At 35.7% G+C, this 25,173-nt stretch overlaps 1 protein-coding gene across 10 annotated transcripts in view; it reads right to left on the reverse strand.

The window, feature by feature from the left end:
* The window catches only part of CDH18 (cadherin 18), a 1,104,333-nt gene that overhangs the window by 97,256 nt on the left and 981,904 nt on the right, over nucleotides 1-25,173 (reverse strand). For all 10 annotated transcript variants that reach the window (XM_017959458.3, XM_017959453.3, XM_021940114.2 and 7 more), the window contains one exon: nucleotides 7,334-7,587. In XM_017959458.3, coding sequence (XP_017814947.2) covers nucleotides 7,334-7,587 — 254 coding nt within the window. The remainder of the gene's footprint in view (nucleotides 1-7,333; nucleotides 7,588-25,173) is intronic.

Below are 25,173 nucleotides of genomic sequence, written 5' to 3' on the forward strand. Positions count from 1 at the left end.
CCCAGGTAGTGCAACTTGCAGCTCTGGGAGAGATCCCTTCCTTCCACTTGAGTAGAAGTGAGGGAAGAGTAAAAAGGACTTCATCTTGCAACTTGGATACAAGTTCAGCCACAGTAGAATAAGGCAGCAGACAGAATCCTGAAGCCCTGGCTCTCAGACATTTCTAGACACACCTGGGCCAGAAGGGAACCTGCTGCCTTGAAGGGAAGAACCCAGTCCTGGTGGAATTCATGACCTCCTTACTAAAGCTCTCTTGGACCTTGAGTAAGCATAACTCTAGCCAGACACTACTCATCGTGGGCTTTTGGTGAGAATGAGACTCAGGTGTAACCCAGGGTATTCCCAGATATAGTTGCTATGGGGAGAGACGACTCCTGCTGAAGGGCAGGAAAGGGAGGTGTAATGGGTAATTTGTCTTGCGGCTTGGATACCAGCTTGACCACAGAGAGGTGGAGAACAAGCAGGCTCCTGGGGTGCCTGATTCCAGGCGCTGGGTAAAGGATAGCATTTCTAAACCCGTGCTGGGCTAGAGTGGAGCTAACTGCCCTGAAGGGAGAGGCTCAGTCCAGGCAGTGTTCAGCAAAAGCAGACAAAAGAGCCCATGGGCCTTGAGTAAAGATGGGCGGTACCCAGGCAGTACATACCACAGCGGCAGAAATTCCTTCTGCTTGAGAAAAGAAGGAAGAGTGGGAAGAACTTTATCTTGTGGCTGGGGTGTCAGCTCAGCCACAGTAGAATAGAGCACTAAGTACATTCCTAAGGTTCTCGAATCCAGGCTGTGGCTTCTGGACAGCATTTCTAGACCTGTCTTGGGCTGCGGAACATGGGAGTTAGCATCACCGAAAGGAAGGACACAATCCTGGCTGGATTCACTGCTTGCTAACTGAAGAGCCCTGGGACTTAAGGCAATATTGGTAGTAGCCAGGCATTAGTAATCAGCGGCCTTGGGTGAGATCCAGTGATATGCTCATTTCATCTGACCCAGTGCAGTCTTGGCATTAGTGGCTACAGTGATGCTTATGTCACTCCTCTGCTGAGCTCTAGGCAGATCAACATGGACAGAGAAACTCCATTTGTTTAGAGGAATGTAAGAGAAGAGGACAAAAGTCTTTGCCTAGCAATACAGGGAATTATCTTAGATTTTACGCAAGACCACTACAGCAGTACTTCCACAATGCTCAGAGTCACAACATTACTGGGTTTGGAGTGCCCCCTAATGCAGATATGGCTGCAATGACCAAAGACTTAGATCACAACACTCAGTTAATCCCCTTTGAGTACTTGGAAGAGTCCCTAAGAATGACAGGCACAAACAAGCCCAGTCTGCAATAACTATAATAAATGACTCTACAATGGTGCTGGGAAAACTGCATATCCATACACAGATAATTGAAACCAGACACCCATCTCTAGCTATATACAAAAATCAATTCAAAATGTATTAAAACTTAAGTCTATGAACTCACCCTGTGAAACTCTGAAGAGAGTACACTGGGAAAACTCTCCTGGACACTCATCTGAACAAAGATTTCTTGAGTAATATGCCGCAAGCACAGTCAACCAAATAAACCATAGATAAATGGGATAACATCAAGTTAAAAAGCTTCTGTACATCAAAGAAAACAATCAACAATGGAAAGTGACAACCCACAAAATGAAAAAATATTTTCAAATTACCCATATGTCCAGGGATTAATAACTGGAATATATAAGGAGCTTAAACAAATCTATACAAAAAACATCTAATAATCTGATTAAAAATGAGCAAAAGGTCTGAGTAGATATTTCTCAAAAGAAGACATACAAATAGCAAACAGACATATAAAAAGATGCTCAACATCATTGATCATCAGAGAAATGCCAATCAAAACTACAATGAGAAATCATCTCACCCCATTTAAAATGGCTTATATTAAAATGACAGGCAATAAAAAATGATGGCAAAGGATGTGGAGAAAATGGAACCCTCATATCCTGTTGGTGGGAATGTGAATTATTACAACCACTATGGAGAACAGTTTGATAGTTTCCTAAAAGCTAAATGTAGAGCTACCTACCATCCAGAAATCCTGCTGCTATGTATGTATGAAAAAGAAAGTGTATTAGTCCATTTTTATGCTGCTGATAAAGACATACTTGAAACTGGGTAATTTATAAAGAAAAAGAGGTTTAATGAATTCACAGTTCCACGTGGCCGGGGAGGCCTCACAATCATGGTGGAAAGCAAATGGCACGTCTCACATGGCAGCAGACAAGAGACAATGAGAGCCAAGTGAAAGGGGAAACCCCTTGTAAAACCATCAGATCTTGTGAGACTTATTCACTACCATGAGAACACTATGGGGAAACCACCCCCATGATTCAATTATCTCCCACCAGATCCCTCCCACAACACGTGGGAATTATGGGAGCTATAATTCAAGATGAAATTTGGGTGGGGACACAGCCAAGCCATATCAGAAAGGAAATCAGTACACTGAAGAGATATCTGCACTCCCATATTCACTGCAGCACTATTCACAACAGCCAAGATTTGAAAGCAACCTAAGTGTCCATCAATAGATGAATGGATAAAGAAAATGTGGTACATACACACAATACAGTAATTCAGCCATAAAACAGAATAAGATCCTGTCATTTGCAACACAGATAGAACTGCAGGACATTATGTTAAGTGAAATAAGCCAGGCACAGAACAGCATACTTCACATGTTCTTACTCATATGTGGGAGCTAAAAATTAGAACAATTGAACCCAAGGAGAGAAAGGGTAGAATAATGGTTGTCAGAGGCTAGGAAGGGTAGTGGTGGTGGGGTGGATAATTGGGATGATGGTAAAAAATATAGTTAGAAGGAATAACAGCTAGTATTTCACAGCCTGACATGGTGATTACAATCAACAATAATTTATTTTACATTTTATATATACTTTATATTGCTGCAAGTTACACATCTTGTTTAGAGTTGAAACAGACAAAACCTAGGTATTGTATTCTCTATGAAATCTGAAGAGTGTTACTAATAAGTTATAAAAGTACAATGGTAAAATACAAAGACCGAAGTACAAAAGTACAATAGTAAAATACAAAAGACCGAAGTCAGGAAGCTTTTCACAAATGCTTGCAAAGCTCAAACTCCCTTTCATTACCAATTCTACAGACTTGGAGTTAATTGCATTTCAGGGCACACTGCAAAGTACATCTTTTCAGTGTGCTTTTCCTTAATTAGTACAAACATTTGGTCCCTGAGAAAGGTGGAAGTATAAGGCTTGCTTTTGTTTTTATTAATGTTTTCTGTTTTTTAAATTCACTATTTGTACCCAGAGGCCCATGTGACTGACACATTTTTATTAAAATCAAGAATAAATATTATGTAAATTATGCCCCCAAACAGCAGCTATGGAGTCTAATTATTTTAAGGCAGCTTTAGCAGGATTCATTTTAGTTCTCTAACCAAAACAAAGCAGAAAGAATAATGCATATGCTAATAGATTTATGCTTCCCTTCTTAACATTTGGAAACTATGTACCAATCATCTTTGCATCCCAACAACCAGGAGAGTGCATGTTTCCTAGTAAGTGTTCACTCAAGTGCTCTCAATGATATAGGGTAATTACTGAGACAATTAATGACATCATATTTTAATTGAAAGTACACATTGAAACATTCACATAACTATTCATGTATATGATTTGTATAGACATCTATCTCTGAAAAATAGCTTTTCAAAATTTCTTCCCATGAATACAATTAGTACTCCAGTTTTACTCATTTGCCATTTAGCTTGTTTTACTCTATGTCAGGTTTTCTCAACCTTAGCACTATTGACTTGGGGCCAGATAATTTCTGTGGGAGCTATCCTGTGTTTCAGAATGTTTAGTACCATTCCTGACTTCCACCCCTAGATGCCAGTAACACCCTACCTGCTATAAGCTGAATGCTTTTATCCCCCTCCTCCAAATTCATATAGTAAACCATAATCCACAATGTCATGGCATGTGGAGGTACAAATTTCTAGAGGTGATTATGGGGTCATGAGAATGGAACTGTCATGAATGGAACTGGTGCCCTTACAAGAAGAGCTTGGAGCTAGCTACCTCTTTCCAAGATGTGAGAAAACGAGACCTTGGCAGTCTGCAATCCAGAAGAGGTCCCTCACCACAACCCGACAATTCTGGCAACCTAATCTCAGACTCTCAGCCTCAAGAACTGTGAGAAATAAATTGCAGTTGTTTCTAAGTCATCAAGACTATGGTAATTCTTCTTAGCAGACAAACTGACTAAGAGAGAAAACAGGTGGGATATTCATTGTGTGATGTGTGCTCTCATAAAAAGAAACAGAATAGCTTGCTTTCTTTCTCTCTTTCTGCTCTTCACTATGTGAAAATGTAGGGAGAAGAGGGCTCTCTGCAAACCAGGAAGCAGACACTCACCAGATATGAGATAGGCTGGCCCTTTGATCTTGGACTTCCCAGCCTCTAGAGCTGTGAGAAATAAATGTATCTTGTTTATACCGCACAGTAGAAGGTAATTTGTTATAGCAGCCTAAAGTGACTAAGACACTATCCCAAGCTGTAATAACTAGAAATGTCTCCAGACATTTTCTACTGTCCCTTGTAAGGGGGTGGATGTTGCCCCCATGTGGGAATCACAGTCCTATGTGGGAAGAGGTGTTTTCATATACGTTGGAACATATAGAATAATGCTAAAACATGTTTGTCCTCAACCTCAATTTCTTCCCTTTGACCTACATTTCACCACATATATTTTACCTTTCACATTATTTTAAATATTGTTATTGTTTATTTTGAAATGCAAATTTTCCTGTCATTGTTTTGGTTATAATTATCAAAGTTCCTCTCATTTCTCTCCCTATTGGCATTGCTGCCAGGATTAATTTCAAAGACCGTACCGTTGCAGAAAGCCTCTTCATGATCTGTATCTAATCTATTTCTCCAATCTCATTACTTCCTATTCCCACAGGTAACCCAAGCTCCTCATGTACAACAAACTACAATTCTTTCTTCATTCTTAATTTCTCTAATTTCTAATTGGATTATGAGTCTCAATTCAATTTTCCTCAGTTCATTGCCTCCAGAAAGTTTTGGAATACATTCTCCATGCACACCTCCCTCAGACCATTATTACTCTAAACACGGTGTGATGGTTAATTGTACATGTCAACTTGGCTGGGCTACGGGCCCAGATATTTCATTCTTCTTCCGTGGAGAATTATGCATGATATACAATGCACATTTTTTTCCAAGTCTATTTCTTCCCTGGAGTTCAAGATGCTGTGTGTGTGTGTGTCTGTGTGTGTATGCACATGTATAATTCTTTATCATGAGGGCTACTGCAATATTGCATGTTACAAGTGATTAAAACATAGTCTAAAAGTGATTGCTATAGTCACCCTACTGATCTATCAAACACTAGGTTCTATTTCTTCCATCTAAATGTATATATTTGTACCCACTGGATTGTACATTTTAAAACAGCCAGAAGATAATGATATGAATGTTCTCAGTGTAAAGAAACAATATATATATAAGGTGATGAATTTCACAACTACCCTGATTTGATTATATGAATTTGTCAAATTATCACATATATCTCCCAAAACGTACAACATTTTTGTATTAATAAAATATAAATTAAACATAAATGGTTGGACTTCCTGTTCTTTTAATTAAGAATTACAGAAATTATCATTAGCATCAAATTTAATTAAAAATATATTGTCAATGTTTATTTAATATTTTCACAGCAAACTTATATCATGAAGCATCTCTATTCCCAAAAGATATTGGGTACTTTTGGTAAAGAAAGTCTCATTTGTACAGATCTTTTATGGTGTTACCTTTTTTTTAAAAAACCTGAACAAATTATACTTACTGTTTGAGGTCAAAAGTATAACTAAAAACATGGCATTCTATGGAATGTTGAAGCAAAATGGACTTTCGTTTGGTTGAGCATGAAACATGTTAACTTAGATTTCTATTCCTTAGTTAGAGATTGATTCTGTAACTTGGTTTATGCATATTATTTTGCATAGTTTACCGACCCTCCCTCTTCAAGCATTATCTAGCTCTTGCTGTTAGTGTGACAGGATACCGTTTCTGCACTTGAAGATGTAGTAGGATTGTTGAATATACACATTTGTGCACATAAAATTGTTTCATTACCTGCATGGGTGCTAGGGGGATTATTTTTAACTGAAACAGTCATGCTTATGAAAAAGAAAATTCAGAGCTTTTACAAATATTCCATAGATACTGAGGAGACTATTCAGAATATTAGCTTTTGTTAAGTGAATGAAAAACAAGGACTTCATGGTGAAAAATAGAAAGATTATTAAGGATTTTAACCTTTCTAGAGACAGGATTTCCATGCATATAAACACAGGATATCTAAGAAGTTTTACACATGTACACAGCCTTTCTGATTTTGTTATAAATGAGGCACACAAAAAAATCTCTTTGGATGATGCAGAAGAAGCTCTAATTATCTCTCCAGCATGATGTACTAAAATAATACAAATATTATTCAGTGATCACTTATTATATGCTGGGCAATGAGTTAAGTCCTTTATTTTAATCTAACTGAATAGTATCAACATATTTATGTAGCATTATTATTCTTTGTTCCCATATTTGGAACTTGACATTCCACATGGTTGAATGACTGTAAAAGATTACTCTGCTGGTAAGTAGTCACAATAGAGTTCCCACACCGATTTTCCTGTATTCAGAGTGTTTTGCATCTTATACTGTCTTTGACAAGTTAGCACTTATTGAGTGACTACTAGGTGCAGGCCGCTTTGCTGGGTGCTTTATGCACATTGCTTCATGCATCCTCACAACAGCTCTGAGACACAGACATTATTTTTCTACTTTTACATACAAAGAGAAAGCCACACAGCTAGGCTGACCAAAGGAACCAGAGTCAGTGAGAGATGAGTATTATCCCCAGATCATTCCATTTTGTGCTATATCTACACTTCCTATTATTAAGGGACCAATAGATTCTCCAGTTTGTGATTAAATAGCTCTACAACAATTTTCTCAATGAATTACACTCACATCCATTAAGTCAAATGGAAAAATTAACGTGTGGCCAGTAAGACATTCATGGAGATAGCAAAATATGTTCTTAATGTGACAAAAATCCATCTGCTAAGCTACTCAGATAAAAATCAATTAATACTATAATTTAAGTACATTCGCAGAAAACAACGTAGAAATAAAGCCTTTTAACTGTAATTTTATTAATGTTTAATTACTATGAGAGGCAATAAAAATCTTTATATGTCTAAACGATTGAAGCATGCCATACCTTACTAAGCTATTAGCACTGTCAGGATCTTGTGCCAAAACTGTACCAACGACGGTCCCGATCTTGGCATTTTCATAGACTTCCATGACGTAGGAGGGCATGGAAAAGAGTGGTGGTTCATCTACATCCCCAACAATGATCTTCAGCATGGTAGCATCTTTAAAAGGACCCAGGTGAGAAAAGCGAAAATCAAGATGTGTATTTGCTCCTTCTATGTTGAGGGTATACGACTTCTTTTTCTCATAGTTCAGTGGCTGTGGGGAAAAAATAAGATTTCCAGTATTATGACTTTCATTACTTTTCAAATACACATTATATTTTTTCCTTTTTAGAATAAAAGAATTGAGATAGAGATAAGTCATCCTAGCTTTGTTCTAAAACAGATTATGAAGATTATTTTAATAATAACATCTAAGGCATAAATGGAACCTCAGCATTTTGTATTTAGTGCAATAATATGTATTTGGTATTATGGACCTATCAATAGGAAGAATACAAACTCAGATTCAGGAGTGTGTGAGGACTGCTAGGTAATGTTTTCAAGAGGAATTACTTCTTCAGATAAGAACTAAACATTTGGAAAGTGTTTAGCATGATGGATAAAAAAGGCTGTGTGAACCCAAGATGAACAGATGTCGTTTTAAAAGTTAAAAGTTCCCATGGTGAGGCGAGTGAAGGTGATTCAGAGACCAGTGTTCCATTTTAAACTGGGTGAAGTGTCCACTGATGCTGCTCTTCCTGTTAAAGATCTGTGACAAGCAGCAGAATAGAGAATTTTCATTTCTATTTAGGCCACTGATTTTGTACAAGCCTGCTTCAATCTCAAAGTTTCTTTTTCTGGCAGGAACAGAATGGTCATTCCCTGTGGAGAAATTCAGGCATTGTCCTTTACATTAAGGGTCAATATCATAGTCAATTTAGGTTGCTATAACAGAATACCATACACTGGGTGGCTTACACAACATGTATTTCTCACACTTCTGAAGACTGGGAAGTCTAACATTAACGTTTCTTTCAGAGCTGGTATCTGGCAGGCATCCTCTTTCAGGTTTGCAGACAGCCTCTTACTCGCTGTATCCTCACACAACAGAGAAACCATCTCTCCCTTGTCTCTTCTTACAAAGACACAAATCCCATTCATGAAGGTTTCACTCTAATTACCTAATTATGTCCCAAAGATCTCACCTCCAAATACCATCATATCACACTGGGGATTAGATTTCAACGTGTGAATTTTGAAGGAAGAAACATCCCTTCAGTTCATAGCAACCAAGCAAAAGCTAACTAGAAAGAGGATCCTTATCAGGATCCCGTAAACAGAATGCTCAGTACTATAATACTTATAATAAGTTCCCCAATGTTTCCGAATTGCCTTGGAAAATTGGCCTTCTCAGGGGTTGGAGATTACACAAGAGGCAAAGTATCATTTCATTTCCAAACCATATATTAAGAACCTAGAAAACTAGGATTACAGGGACATTGATGAGGATAAGCCACTACAGTATTCTACCAGTTTCCAAAATATATGTATCTTTATATCTTAAAAATTCAAATTCTCCGGAGTTGATCATATATACAATACACATGCATTGATATATGACACAAACATTATGATTTTCAGGTTATATATTTCTCAAGGAGTATTTGCTTCTGAAGTTTACAACCTATCAAATGGAAGCCATTTTTTCCCTAAGGTATCCGCACTAGAAATAAATTGACAAAATAACTAATACCTATCTTGTCTGAGGAACTGCATACTCTTCTTTTCTGTTTGTTTGTTTGTTTGAGACAGTCTCACACTATCACCCAGGCTGGAGTGCAGGGGCGAGATCTAGGCTCACTGCAAGTTCCACCTCCTGGGTTCACGTCGTTCTTCTGCCTCAGCCTCCAGAGTAGCTGGGACTACAGGCACCTGCCACCACACTCGGCTGATTTTTTGTATTTTTAGTAGAGACAGGGTTTCACCATGTTAGCCAGGCTGGTCTCGATCTCCTGACCTCGTGATCCGCCCACCTCGACCTCCCAAAGTGCTGGAATTACAGGCATGAGCCACCGTGCCTGGCCGAGGAGTTGCATACTCTTAATTGGATCCACACATCAAACTTTTTCTTTCCTTGACTCCTTCCTCCTTTACATTAATAAGTGAGAATTTGTCTATGACAAATTTATCAATAAGCCCCATCAAAATTTAAATAACTCGTCCTATAAATGGTACATACTTGCTGCCTATCAGCAACTGGGTGGACAAAAATGGTCCCTCTTGGCTTATAGGAGCTGGGCAGTCAGAATCGTGCATCCTGCTCATGGAAATATGAATACCTGGCGGGTTTACTGTTAGTTTTAGATTAATGTTTACAGTTTTTGCAGTTAACCTGCTGCACGCGGTAGGCTTTATGATGTCTAAGGTTCTTCTCATTGAATATGGGTATTTAAGACTTTCAAACTAAAAATCAGAGTTACATACTTTTCTAGGAATGCTTAGCATTGCTTTCTCACAGTAACACTGGATTTTAAAACAATCACCTCCACTTATTTATTATTGTAGACTTTTACATCTTTCGGACTTTTCAATGAAATTTGTGGAGGGATTTGGGCCACCTCTAGTCGTATCTGATATTATTATCAAGCTCTGCAACCAAGATGACACACATCTCTTATTCCATTTCTTAGCAGATCCCCCGGCAAGTTAGGTGTTGTTTGCCTCAATACTAACCTACCGACTGCTACGGTGCAGGCTGTTGCTGCGGACATGTGGTTTCATGTTGATGATCATCTAATATACATTTTACTACTCCAGGGCGGGGGTATTCATTTTGAGGGACTTGTTTGCCAGAACTGACAGATGGATGGATGGAAACCATGCGGAGCCATGAAGAAATGAGTAGATTATTTTAGGTTGGGACAGGAGTTTAGAAGCAAGTGAATTAATGCAACTGGAAATATTTTAACAACCTCATTTGTGAAGAAAAGCTGGTGAGGTTGTATTGCTGGTACCGGGAAACTGGGAGAAAATTATACTCATGTATTTATGCCTGGATATTTTAGAGTTATACATGCAATATAAATTATTTTATTATTTGGTTTTATCCAGCAAAAATGGTATTTATAGTATTAGTATTATAATTATTATTTTTCTATTACTGCAACTCTGGGAAAACTACTCAAGTACCCATCTTCCACACCTTTTAAATCGTTGTGTAAACTATTAAAGTTGTCTTCTGTGCTTTGCGAGTTAAAAAAAAAAAAAATCCCAGGCGAGGCACAGGGCCTCATGCCTGTAATCCCAGCACTTTGGGAGGCCGAGGTGGGCGGATCACGAGGTCAAGGGATCGAGACCATCCTGGCTAACATGGTGAAACCCCATCTCTACTAAAAATACAAAAATTAGCCGGCTGTGGTGGTGCACACTTGTAGTACCAACTAATCAGGAGGCTGAGGCAGGAGAATCACTTGAACCCAGGAGTCAGAGGCTGAGGTGAGCCGAGATCACGCCTCTGCACTCCAGCCTGGGTGACAGAGCTAGACAAAAAAACGAAACAAAACAAAACAATCATTGATGCTCATACTTAATGAGTGCTATTTTCAGTGTTGCTAAATTCAATCATTTAAACTACTGGATGCCCAATTAAATTTAAATTTAGGATAAACTGTAGGGTTTTTAGTATATTGTCAATTATCACAAGAAACACAGTTGTAGAAAAATTTATTGGTTATTTATTTAAAATTAGAATTTAAGTAGATGTCCTGTATTTTATTTGACAATGCTCATTAGGATTCATTGATATTCCAACATTCACCATGGTGATGATGGTGGCTGGTATCAAACTCACTTGGTAGGGAAGAGAGAAACTACCAGCAAGTGTAACTTGGGTATGTATTCGCAACTCCTGTCCTTTAAATTGTCTAAAAGTTAGCTTTTACTCATATGAAATTGTTGATATCAAAAATGTATGATGACATATACAAAAGATAATTTCATATGGTTCAGTCTAGCATAATTATTTGTCTACCCCTGAACTATCTGAGCATTCCTGGAATCATCCCCCTTGCAATGTGTTTTGTTTTACTGGAATGGCTTAGAATTGTCCTGTGGGTGCTGATAAATGAAGCTGCTTAATGTTGCTTAATATTTTTTTTTTTTTTTTTTTTTTTTTTTTTTTTTTGAGACGGAGTCTCGCTGTGCTCCCAGGCTGGAGTGCAGTGGCCTGATCTCGGCTCACTGCAAGCTCCGCCTCCCGGGTTCACGCCATTCTCCCGCCTCAGCCTCCCAAGTAGCTGAGACTACAGGCGCCCGCCACCACGCCCGGCTAGTTTTTTGTATTTTTAGTAGAGACGGGGTTTCACCATGTTAGCCAGGATGGTCTCGATCTCCTGACCTCGTGATCCACCCGCCTCGGCCTCCCAAAGTGCTGGGATTACAGGCGTGAGCCACCGCGCCCGGCCAATGTTGCTTAATATTGTATTGGCTTATTATTTTCTGTTAATCCTACTATATTAGTTTTGTAGGGATGACATAACAAATTGCCACAAACAAGTTGGGTTATGACAACAGACATTCCCTTGAAGTTCTGAAGCCACTAAGTCAGAAATATGGGAGAACCACACTGTCTCATGGAGCTCTAGAGAATCGATTCCTCACTTTTTCCAGTTTTTGTGGCTGCCCTAGCATGCCCCGGAAGAAAGATACCCCTATATGATTGGACACTCAATTTATATTGTAATTCAACCACTTGCAGGATGAAACTCCAGGTTTGGTGTCCAGAAATCATAACTTTGCAGTTATAGGTGATAAAGATTTCTTTCTGAGGAAACATAAAAGACTTCGGGTACTTTACGCACAACATAGGGGCAGGGGCAAGCAGAGCTACAGACTCAGAGAGCGAAGTATTGAGCCATGCAAGAATTAACTTGAAATGGATTAAAGACAACGTAAAACCTAAAATGATCAATCTCCTAGAAGAAGACATTGAGGGGTAACTTTCATGACATTGTTCTAGGCTGAGATTACTTGTCTATAAGTCAAAAAAATCGTCAAAGTAAGCAAAAATAGATAAGTGAGAATGCGTCAAACTAAAGAGTTTCTTCATAGCAAAGAAACCAAGTAACAGAGTGAAGAGTAATACACGATTTGAAGAAAATATTTGAAAATCGTACATCGGATAAGGGCCAATATCCAAAATAACGATTGAATTCAAACTACTCAATAAAAAAAAAAAATACAAATCACTCTATTCTAAAAATGGGCAAAGCACTTAAAGGATATTTCTCAAAAGATGACATACAATTGGGCCACGTATATATGAAAAATTCCTCAACATCTTTAAACCTCAGAGAAGTACAAATTAAAACCACAGTGAAATATCATCTCATGCCTTTTACAGTGGCTATCATCAAAAACATGAACGATAACAAGTATTGGCAAGGATGTGGAGAAAAGGAAACACAGTATTTGTGGTGTTGTAAATTAGTACCGCCATTTTGGAAAAAAGTTGAAGGTTCCTCAAAAAACCGAAAGTAGAATTCCCATAGGATCCAGCAATCCCCCGACTGGGTATATAGCCAAAGAAATTGACATCAGTATCCCAAAGACATGGCTACACCTTTACATTAATTGCAGCATTACTCGCATTAGAGAAGATATGGAAAAAAAAAAACAAAGTATTCATCAACGGATAAAAGGATTTTTAAAAATTGTGGTGTAGATACACAGTGGAATGCTATTTAGTCTGTTATTTAAAAAAAAAAAACTGTCATTTTTAATAACATGTGTGAATATTTATTGAAATAAGCCAGACATAGACAGAGAAAAACCATACGATCTTAGTTACATATGGAATCTAAAAGTCAAACTCATTTAAGTAGAAAGTAGAATGGTGGTTACCAGAGGCTGGGAATAGAGAGGTGAGTAGGAAAAGGTGAGACATTGGTTAATGGGTACAATGTTACAGTTAGGTAGGAGGAATCGGTTCTGGTGTTCCATATACAGCACAGTGATTATAGGTAACAATAATGCATTGTACCTTTCAAAACTTCTAAAAGAATTTTAAATGTTCTCATCACAAGTAAGTGATAAATATTTGAAGTAAAAGATAGGTACCAATTACATTGTACATAATAAATATAATTAATATTTGCCAATTAAATATTAAATAAAACTTATGAAAAAAAGAAACCTAATGGAATTTTCCATGCTGGGTTTTAAACATATTTGGAACTTGTTACTTTTTTATTTCTTCCATTTTCCCTTGTTGGAATGTCAGTGTCTATCACAGTTATCTTATGCCTCTCCTACCATTGTATTTTAGATGAGGATAATTTGTTTTCTAATTTCACAGGTCCACAGATGAAGATTTTTGTCCCAGGATTCAAACTATCTAGAGTTTCACTCACACCTGATTAAGATAATGAGATTTAGACTGAGATGATGACTTTAGAAATGTTGGCCTGATGATAAGTAGATAAGGTTTTGGACTTAGAATTGATTTTGCTATAGATTGATATTTTAGGGATGTTGGGATGGGGTAAATACTACTCTACACATGGCAAGGACATAGCTTTTGTAGAGACTGGCTATAGCGGCCTAATGGCAACCCTGCAACAAATACGAATATGAAAAATCATGCAATTAACTTACATAGTAAACTATAACAAGAGGTGATAATCGTTAATTATTTACGTAGGTGTTAAATTTAGATTATAAGAGTGGCCATGGGAGATTTGGCAGAGAAACTGTGATGAGGTCATATGACCACAGAGGCAGAGAGAGAATGTGGCCATGAGCTGAGGAGCAACTGGAGCCTTCAGAAGCTGGAAGAGGTGAGGAATGGACAGGTCCTTAAAGTTTACCAAGGAAAGAGGAAGTGCAGTCCAACCGACTCCTGATTCCAGACTTCTGGCCTCCGGGCCTGTGAGACAGCACACTGGTTTCTCGAGTTGCTTAGTTTATGGTCATTTGTAAGAGCATTCCTAGGAAAGGAATGTAAATTTGTCTGCTTTATATAGAAACATAGTTGAAATTTTCTTTTCTGTGTGTTGAAAGCTTTAAATAGCATTGCAGTTATGTGCCCTTTCAGGTTTGATAGAATTCCTTAGTGAATTATTGAGTCTGATATATTTAGGGAAAATTCACAAGCTTCTCATTTTCTTATTCAGAAATCAGTTTATGTGTGTTTTCTGTTTCTTTGAAGTTGCTTTTAGCAATCTTCCCTCAAAATCCTTCAGATTAAATGTATTTGTGTAGAATTAAGAAAATAGTGTTATAATGTTTCCAAGCTGCTTATTTTCTATGTCTTTTCATGTATCTTAATAAGATTAAGATTAGTTTATGTTTATTTTTTAAACTTTCCTTCCAGAAAATCAGGTTTGAATCTATATTTTTGTTTACCAGTCTTTATTCATTTTCTTCTTTTATTCTCCGTTATTAGTTACATATTTAATTCATCTAATATTATTCTTTTTTAGTCTATGTCTTTGATATGTTTGGAATTACAAGTATACTTTCAGAAGCACTTAATTTGCATCCCATAATTTCCATATATGTTCTTTCTTATTATAGTTATTTTTTCCTAGAAATTCTGCCATTTGTTGTGCTTTTTTCCCCCTGTGATTTGAGAATTCCTGAACCTTCCTGAAGTAGAAGGTTGTCGTTGTTGCAGTTAATACATTTTCAGATTAAGGTCATTTTTTGTTTTCTGATGTTTTTCACTAATTTTTAATTGTATTTGGTCTATGACTTTAGTTGTCTTCAGCATTATATCTGTACTATTTTACTTTGAGTCCTTTAATGAGATAGTCTTGAAGACTAATATGTAGTCAGTTTTACTAAATATTCTGTAGGCACTTGAATTAAATGATACAGCATCAGAATGCAGAGAATGATTTATTAAATATATCAACCTCCTTATTAATTACATAATTCAATTATTCACATTTTCAAATACTTTATCTATCATGGACTGAAATTTGTGAGCTATTACCCTTTACCATTCTGTTTATAGACATAGCTCTTTGTATATATTGTGATTTCTTTGTGAATGTTGGTGAGTAACGTGCAACAGAGAGATTCATACTCACAGTGAATGGCTCACTTTAGGATTGTAAAGTGTTTTTCTGTTCCTTCTTTTTATTATTTCAGTTTGGATCCCATCATTGTGGGCACTGAAATCATATATCTAGTTTCCTTTTTATGTATATGGATTTTTATTATAATCTTATTTTTTTGTTGTTTTAGATACATCTGGTTTCCTTGTGTGAAGTTCTATTTTTGTTTATACATTTTTCTAGTGACTATCTCCATTCTTATAAATTTAGCTAATACTGTGTTATCATCATACAATAAATAGCAATTAAAATAAAATAGACTGTTTCCATCTCCTCCCATTTCTCTTAAATATTTGTAATTTTTAATTTTTGTTTACTTTTGTGCTCTTGGTAATGCTTACAGATCTCATACTTGACTTTTAGCTCGGACTTATACTTTTTCATTCTTAGTTATTACTAATAAAAAATTTTTTTAGCTTATAATTTTATTTTCTTAGGAAAAGAGATATTGTTTGTACACTTTTCAAGGCCTATGTTTACATTCTGATCCATTACCCTGATCCTGATGTTAATCACAGTCAGGGTTTCTGCCTGTCATTACCCATTAGTACTCACAAGTATTTCTTGGAAAGATACATTACTTCCCAAGAAAATATCCTTCATTCCACTCCCCCGCAAGAAATATAATTATTTATTGTTTCTAAATACAGAATTTTATATTGATACCAATTAAAGGTGCTAACTAATATTTAGGTAGATTATTCCATCTGGTCAGAATATTTTTTTAGTTTCATTTTATTTTTAATGACACAATAATTATACATATTTATGAGGTATAGGATATGAATATAAACAATCGACATATGTATACAATGTGTAATAATCAAATTAAGGTAATTAGCATATTGTAATGTTCAAGGTTTTTTGGTTGTAATCTCCATACTTGAAAGACAATGTGGGTGGATATAAAACCTTTGGCTGAATTTATTTTCTTGAGTATCCAAAGTCCACAGATGTTTAAAAATAATTTCCCATGCAAATATTTCACTGACCGCTTCCCATCTTTGAAAAGTTGGTTCTTTTTAATCTCTAAATTCATAACAATTTAAGCAAACCTATATTATTAACAGTTAGTATGGGCTGACATCTTGTATTATAACAATATATCATGTCTACTCAGTTTTCCCTAAGAGAAAGAATATTATCTAGTTCATTTCATAGTTCATGTATCTAAAATAATTCCTAGCACATGGAATTTGATTAATAGCTCTTTCTCCATCTCAAATACAGCTGTTTTCAGAGTATAAAAAGGTACTATTACATGGTTTAGATTTGATGGATAAAAATTTTATATTATTTTTGAAATATAATAACACTGACCTGTGCCCTAAACAATTAACATATATTAATTTATTTAATCTTCACAACACCTCTGTGAGGTGTAATTGTTCCCATCTACAAATGAGGAAACTAAGGCATAGGAAAGTTAAGAAACTCCTTATGGACAATAGTCTGTAAGTGATATATCTGGGATTTAAACTCAGGGAGAAAAAGTGTATAAGTTGTGTCCTTAACCACTGTGCTATCCTGGTGGATATCTAAACAGCAAATAAGTAGTGTAATACAATGTTTCATTTTGATTATAAAGACAAACAAAATGTTTATTGGAATATAATATCTTCACCATTAAAAGATACCTTCATCATCATCTTTTCAAAGTATTTATTATTAAGTTAAAAATGAACTGAGAAGTTTACTAAATCTAACTCCTAGAACACTGAGTACCTTTGTAATTTCTTTAATTCACAGATGGCATAAGCTAAGAAACTAAAATGCTGTTGATAAAATTGTTTATCTTCTCAGCCCTTGCTAGAAGTGTTTATTCTGGCATAATTTTTACTTCCCCAGGCAATTGGGCTTCTCTTACTTTTCTTTAGCTACTGCTCAATATCCTAATTTAACAGCTCACTATCAATGAGTTGACACTGATTTCCATTTTAAATTTTAGTTTCTTAATTTCATCCTGTAACTCCTACTAATTACTTTTACATATCATTGCTCTTTCTAACTTGTAAAGTAGTACTTTCTCCTCTAACATTAATCCATTTCATATTACTATAGTTATCGTTTTCCCATCACTCATTTTCCAGCCAGATTTACATATTCAGGACTTCTTAATGGTTTCTCATTAATCACTTCTATTATTCCTTAAATCACCCTATTATATTCTTCTCTGGAACTATATAATGATTATAAATACAAGGATATTGAAATACTGTTTAGACAAGTTGTCGTATGAGTCAATTATTCTTAGAGTTCAGAGAGGTTCTAAAATTCTATTCTAAGCAATAAGAGAAGAGACTATTTATGACCTCTTCTTTTGATTCCTATACTTCCTATACTACACCAGCATCCAGATTTTAGTTACAAGAGCGGGTAGATAGGGTCAATATCAACATTTTCATACGTAAAATTGTCATTTTAATCATTAAATAAAATGGCCTAGACCGGGAATAGTGACTGACATTATTATTATCTTTTTGTTTTCAGGAAAAGTATTTAACTTATATTATGGTATTTTGTTAAAACACAGGAAAAATTGTATGAATTTAAGCACTGTTTCTCCAGCGAGGCTTTTGTATTATGATATGCTTTGTGGCCCTTGTCAGAGGTCTGGCCTGGATGATGGACAGTCTGTGGAAACCAGAGTATATGCATAACCTTTCTCATCATATATTTCTCTATACAGAAGAAAGTAATTCTTATTCATTGTGTATAATTCTAAGGACATTGATACAAATAAATATTGTATGTTTGCTTTCTGTCATTTGAACACTGGAAAAATAAATGTAAAGTTCTTCCATTTCAAATAGCTTAAGTATACATTATATTATATTGAAAGTATGCTTATTATTTATATATAATTATGCATAAGCTCATATGTGTGTATATGTATATCTATGTGTTTTTGTGCATATGTGTGCATGTGTGTATATATATCGCATAAATAAAATAATTAAATATATCTACACATATACAAACTTACCAACAGCCCATGCATCTATATAGCTTAATTTATCAAGATGTTTCCTCAGATCATTAGTTTCCAAATACTGCACTGAACTGCATTTTAGGAATCAATTAACTTTCAATGTAGTTTCAAACGATTTATTACTCTAGGCCTATCATTATGCCTATAGATGAACAGCATGAAAAACAATTTACCCAATAGCATTTCTGTGTCAAAGTCATCCGAAATATAGTAATAGATTTTACTGAATTGAAACTTGGATTCCTCTCTCTGTCGGCTGTGGCTGAAAAGAATAACTTTTCAGACTTTAGAACCTTATAAGAATATAAAGCAGAAACTTAGTTGAGTTTTTTTTTTTTGATAATGAAATCCCTAAGCAATGCTCATATTTTGTAAGCAGTTCATTAGAATTAGAAATCTATTGTTTCTTATTTACAGTGTGTGATCATGTGTTTGCCCATGTGTGATTATTCACAATGAGTTGGGATGACTCATTTATTACTCTTTGTGTTCAAAGTCTAAAAATTTTAAAATCTGTTAGTAAACAACATTCGATCCTTATTCTGTTACTAAATGCAAGTCAAAGGAATGACAATGTAATCCTCAATAAACACAATCCACTAAAAGACGAGAAATATAGTATGTAGAATAAATCTAGCATGGTTGTAGCTGAACGTATTTCATGTTTTTATCTTATAATTTACTTAAACTTTTAAAAACAAACTTATAACTTTTAGTGTTTACTCTTAAGACCCATCTCAAATCATGTGTTAAATACAAAGGGTTTAATAATCTTTTACCCATGGTGTGGTATGGAAATCTTAAAAATACATAGTACTTGGTTATGAACGTGTTTTATGTCTCCTATAGGCAGGGACAGACTTGTAGTACACATAGATACACACTCAGGAAAATTATCAGTACATTCACAGTAAATTAATTTTTGAAAAATCTTATCCTATCAGAAGCAACAACTTTAAGAGGAAAATAAAACTGATAGGTTTTCTACATTGAGAAATTACAGAAATGCATATTTTGATAAGTGAAACTGAAAAGATAATCCAAAATGTATTTATGACTGAAATATACCTGAAAATGTTGTACTATAAATACGATATTTAATGTAAACTTAAAAAGATTCTTCTCTTGAAGAAGCAGGAAGAGGAAGTTGATTGCCAAGAAACATGAAGACAGTATGTACGTTGTGTTGTAATATACACACGGTATTTCATTCTTAGTTTGCTTCCAGTTAAATCAAATAACATGAAATAAAGACGGCAGCAAAATCATCACATGGATTGCTCTGGAAGTATAATTAAAAACTGGTGCAAAAATAGGAAGAAAAGAAGACAAGGAAAAAGAAGCTATTGAGGTAGTATTATATAGTAGTCATTATTGAGGTAGTAGTAATTATTAGCCAGACATAGCTTAGAGCACAATTTTCATCTCATTTCATGTTTTCCATAATTACCCTGGAAAGTGCTTAAATAAGAAAACTGAAGCTTCAAAGGTTGAGACAATGTCATTTATCTCCTAAATGACAAGACCCAGATTTAGATTTCATTTTACAGTAAGGTTATATCTTCAAACACCCTTTGTTGACTTGAAAGACGAGTTTAAAATTTTTTGGCTTAACTTAATTTGCATTGTATTTACAGTTGAATTAGTTAGAAGGAAATGACAAAACAACAGTATTTGCTGAAAATCAGAAAGCCAAATAGAACCAGAAACCTAAAGAAAACAATATTTGGATCCACTTCTGTAAAGTGTGCAAATAGGAGCCATATAAGAAGAGCCTTTGAGAAAGGCTGCTAAGGAGAAGCACATCCCTAGCTACAAGAGGTTTATGTCAGAGGAAAGAGAGTACATCCAATTGCATTCATCCTTATCTTTTTCCCCCTTTCCACCCAGCCAGGCTTCATTAAACAATGAATGAAAGTTATCAAAGTGTATTTACAATGTACCACACCATGCACCAGTGAATTCAACTTGGCAATTTTCTGATTCCTTCGAATGATATGGACAGGAACGTGCAGACAGTCCTGCTGGCGGATTTATACAGCAGTGCTGATTTCGATCTGTGAGGAGATTAGCTGTTCTGCCTAGCTGGCTAAAGTGAACTGCCTTAAAGATTAAATAAGGAACAGCTTTTTAAGAACTGTTTTATCTTTTTTTTTCTGCCATCTGAATGAGTATCTCTGGAAGGTTAAAATCCACTGAGGTATATAGGTTTTTCAAATTGCAATTATTTATGCCCTAAAACGTACAGCAATGAAATAACTCTGAGACTGATAATCCTAATCAGAAAGATCAAAAAATTACATGAATGAACATGTACGTACCTCAGAGGAAATCTAGACTACATTAAAAAATATGTTCAAGGGAGGCCAGGTGCAGTGGCTCACACCTGTAATCTCAGCAGTTTGGGAGGCAGAAGCTGGCAGATCATTTGGGCTCAGGAGTGAGAGACCAGCCTGGGCAACATGGTGAGGCACCATTTCTACTAAAAATACAAAAAAAAAGAAAAAGAAAAAGAAAAAGAAAAAAGAAAAAATAGCCAGGTGTGGTGGTGCTCACCTGTGGTCCCAGCTACCAGGGAGACTGAAGTGGAAAAACCACTTTGGCACTAGGGATGGAGGTGGTGGCACTGAGTTGAGATCACACTGCACTGCACTCCAGCCTGGGTGACAGAGCAAGACTCTATCTCCAAACAAACAAACAAAAAATTACATTCAAGGAAAAAAGTGAAAGACAATTTGAACTTATTAAATGTCAAGAATATTTTTGGTACATTATCACTTACCATTTACAGAATTGAAACAATTCTGATCTCAAAAATGGACATTGTGTGTATATGTACCAAATAGAATGAACTATTAATATTAAATTAATTAAATATGTGCACACACATTAACATATATAATTTTACCTTTGTTTTTCAGACCTCTAATTAATTGTAGCCATGTAAGGTGGTAAGATACGTGCATTGTCCTTAATTCTACAACTGATAGTTATACTTCAGATTATGTGTGTAATCAAACCATCCACTGTTACTTTCACTTTTTGCAAATATGAAGTTGTTTTCTATTTTATAAAGACAATAGGACTTAATACACAGGAACGCCACCACTGCACCTACACACATCCTCGCTACATCATTGCAAACTTACCCGCAGTCATTTGCCTCTATCTTGTCCTATGGTAACCTCAGAGAAGGAGGCATACTATCCTAGGTTGTTTCTTTGCACTTGTGATTCAGATTCTATTGAGGCTCATCTCTATCCACAATGCATCTTTTAAAATTACTTATCCTCTCTTCAGTATCCCTAGACTACATCAGTATCCTTGTTGTCTTGTCTGTATTGAGCTTTTTATCCCTGTGCATAGAAACACTCTTGTCTCCCAACTTAAAATTAAAACACTAATTTCATTATGTTCTTGTTTATTTGTTTTATAATCTTTCTCCAACACAAAGGTATGAACCTTCTCCAAGAAGACAGTGTTTTTCTATTTTTTTCCTCCCATATTTTTGCTTCCCATTCTCTCTCCACCACATCACAGTTAGTTTCTCCCTCCATTGTATCAAAGAATAATCATATATCTTCCATCTGAATATATAACATGAGTATGTGTTCAGACTCTGAAGACAGATACTCCAGTTCAGTTTTCTGTCGACTTTCTACTTGGGCACTATTTTTAGCACTTTGTGATTCAGTTTCTTTAGCTATAAAGAGGGGATAATAACACCCTCTTTCTCAAAATGTCACAGTAAGAATTAAAAGGACAATTATGGGTATATTAACTCAATCAAGACATTTCAATGTGCTTAAAATCTGTCTTGATACAGAGGAAATACTCTAACAAATATTAGTTGCTGCTACTATTTTTTTCTTCTTAAAGGCATTTTATTTTATTTTTTTATTTCCAACTTTTATTTTAAGTTCGGTGGCACATGTACAGGATATAAAGGTTTGTTACATAGGTAAATATGTGCCATGGTGGTCTGCTGCACAGATCAACCATCACCAATGTATTAATCCCAGCATCCCTTATCTATACTTGCTGACCCTCTCCCTTCTCCCACCCCGACTCCTATAGGCCCCAGTGTGTGTTGTTCCCCTCATGCGTCCATGTATTGTCATCATTTAGCTCCCACTTATAAGTCAGAGCATGTCGTATTTGGTTTTCTGTTCCCGCATTAGTTTGCCTAAATAATGGCCTTCAGCTCTATCTATGTCCCCACAAAGGACACTAATCTAGTTCCTTTTCATTGTTGCATAGTATTGCATGGTATATATGTACCATATTATCTTCACCTAGTCTATCATTGATGGACATTTAGGTTGATTCCATGTCTTTACTATTGTGAAGAGTCCTGCAATAAACATAGATGTGTATGTGTCTTTATAATAGAATGAATTATATTCCTTTGGGTATATACCCAGTAATGGGATTGCTGGATCAAAAGGTATTGCTGCCTCTAGGTCTTTGAGGAATTGCCACACTGTCTTCCTGAATGGTTGAACTAATTTACACTTCTACCAACAGTGTAAAAGCATTCCTTTTTCTACACAACCTCGTCAGCATCTGTTGTTTTTTGACTTTTTAATAAAAGCCATTCTGACCGCTGTAAGATGGTATCACATTGTGGTTTAGATTTGCATTTCTCTAATGATCAGTGATATTGAGCTTTTTTTTCATGTTTGTTGGCTGCATAACTGTCATCTTTTGGGAAGTGTCTGTCTGTTCACGTCCTTTGCCCACTTTTTAATGAAGCTGTTTTATTTCTTAAAAATATATTTAAGATACTTATAGATGCCAGATATCAGAGCTTTGTCAGATGCATAGATTACACAAATCTTCTCCCATTCTGTAGGTTGTCTGTTTAACCTGTTGATAGTTTCAGAAGCTATTTAGTTTAATTACTAGGTTGGTTCAAAAGTAATTGTGATTTTGCTACTAAAAGCAATGTGAAAACCCGCAATTACTTTTGCACCAACCTAACAGACCTTCTTTGTCAGTGTTTGCTTTTGCTGCCGTTGCTTTAGGCCTCTTTGTCATGATATCTTTGCCTGTGCCTATGTCCTGAAAGGTATTGCCTAGGTTTTTCTTCTAGAATTTTTATAGTTTTGGGTTTTACATTTAAGTCTTTAATGCATATTGAATTGATTTTTGTATGTAGTATAAGGAAGGAGGTCAGTTTCAATTTTCTGCATATGGCTAGCCAGTTGTCCCAGCACAATTTATTAAATAGGGTATCCTTTCTCCATTGCTTGTTTTTGTCAGGTTTGTCAAAGATCAGATGGTGGTAGGTATGCAGTCTTTATGTCTGGGTTTTGTATTGTTCTCCATTGGTCTGTGTGTCTTTTTTTTTTGTACCAGTACCATGTTGTTTTGGTTACTGTAGCACTGTAGTATAGTTTGAAGTCAGATAACATAATGCCTCCAGCTTTCTTTTTGCTTAGGATTGCCTTGGCTACTCAGGCTTTTTGGTTTCATATAAATTTTAAATTTATTTTTTTCTAATTCTGTGAAGAATGTTAATGATAGTTTCATGGAAATAGCACTGAATCTATAGGTTGCTTTGGGCAGTATGGCCATTTTCATGGTATTGATTCTTCTTATCCATGAGCATGGAATGTTTTTCATTTGTTTTTGTCATCTCTGATTTCTTTGAGCAGTGGTTTGTAGTTCTTCTTGAATAGGTCCTTTGCTTCCCTTGTTAGCCATATTGCTAGGTATTTTACTCTTTTTGTGGTGATTGTGAATGAGAGTTCATTCATGATTTGTTTCAGACTTGCCTATTGTTGGTGTATAGGAATGCTAGTGATTTTGCATGTTGATGTTGTATCCTGAGACTTTGCTGGAGTTGCTTATCAGCTTAAGTAGCTTTTGGGCTGAGATGAGGAAGTTTCCTACATATAGGGTTATGTCATCTGCAAAAAAATAAAATTTGATTTCCTCTCTTCCTTTCTGAATACCTTTATCTTTTTTTCTCTTGCTTGATTGCCCTGGCCAGAAGCTTTATAAGTGAAGGAGAAATAAAATCCTTTCCAGACAAATAAATGCTGAGTGAATTCATTACCACCATATCTGCCTTACAAGAGCTTCTGAAGGAAGTATTAAATATGGAAAGGAAAAACTGTTATCAGCCTAAAAAACACACTGAAATACACAGACCAGTGACACTATGAAGCAAACATATAAACAACTGTACAAAATAACCAGCTAGCATCATGATAACTGGATCAAATACACTCATAACAATACTAACCTTAAATGTAAATAGGCTAAATGCCCCCATAAAAAGACACAGAGTGGCAAGCTGGACAAAGAGCCAAGACCCATTGGTATGCTGTTTTCAAAAGACCCATCTCATGTGCAAAGACACTCATAGGCTCATAAAGGGATGAAGACAAATTTACCAAGCAAATGGAAAACAGGAAAAAGCAGGGTTTGCAATCCTAGTTTCTGACAGAACAGACTTTAAACCAAAAAAGATTGAAAAAGACAAAAAGAAGAGCATTACATAATGGTAAAGGATTCAATTCAACAAGAAGTAACTACACTAAATATATATGGACTCAATACAGGAGCACCCAGATTCATACAGCAAGCTCTTACAGACCTTCAAAGAGACATAGACTCCCACACAATAATAGTGGGAGACTTAAAACCTCACTGACAATGTGACACAGATCATCAAGACAGAAAAGTAATAAAGATATTTAGGACCTGAACTCAGTTCTGGCTCCAGAAGATAGCTATT

The sequence above is a fragment of the Papio anubis genome, chromosome 5, assembly GCF_008728515.1.
Source record: "Papio anubis isolate 15944 chromosome 5, Panubis1.0, whole genome shotgun sequence".
In the NCBI taxonomy this organism is placed as follows: Eukaryota; Metazoa; Chordata; class Mammalia; order Primates; family Cercopithecidae; genus Papio; species Papio anubis.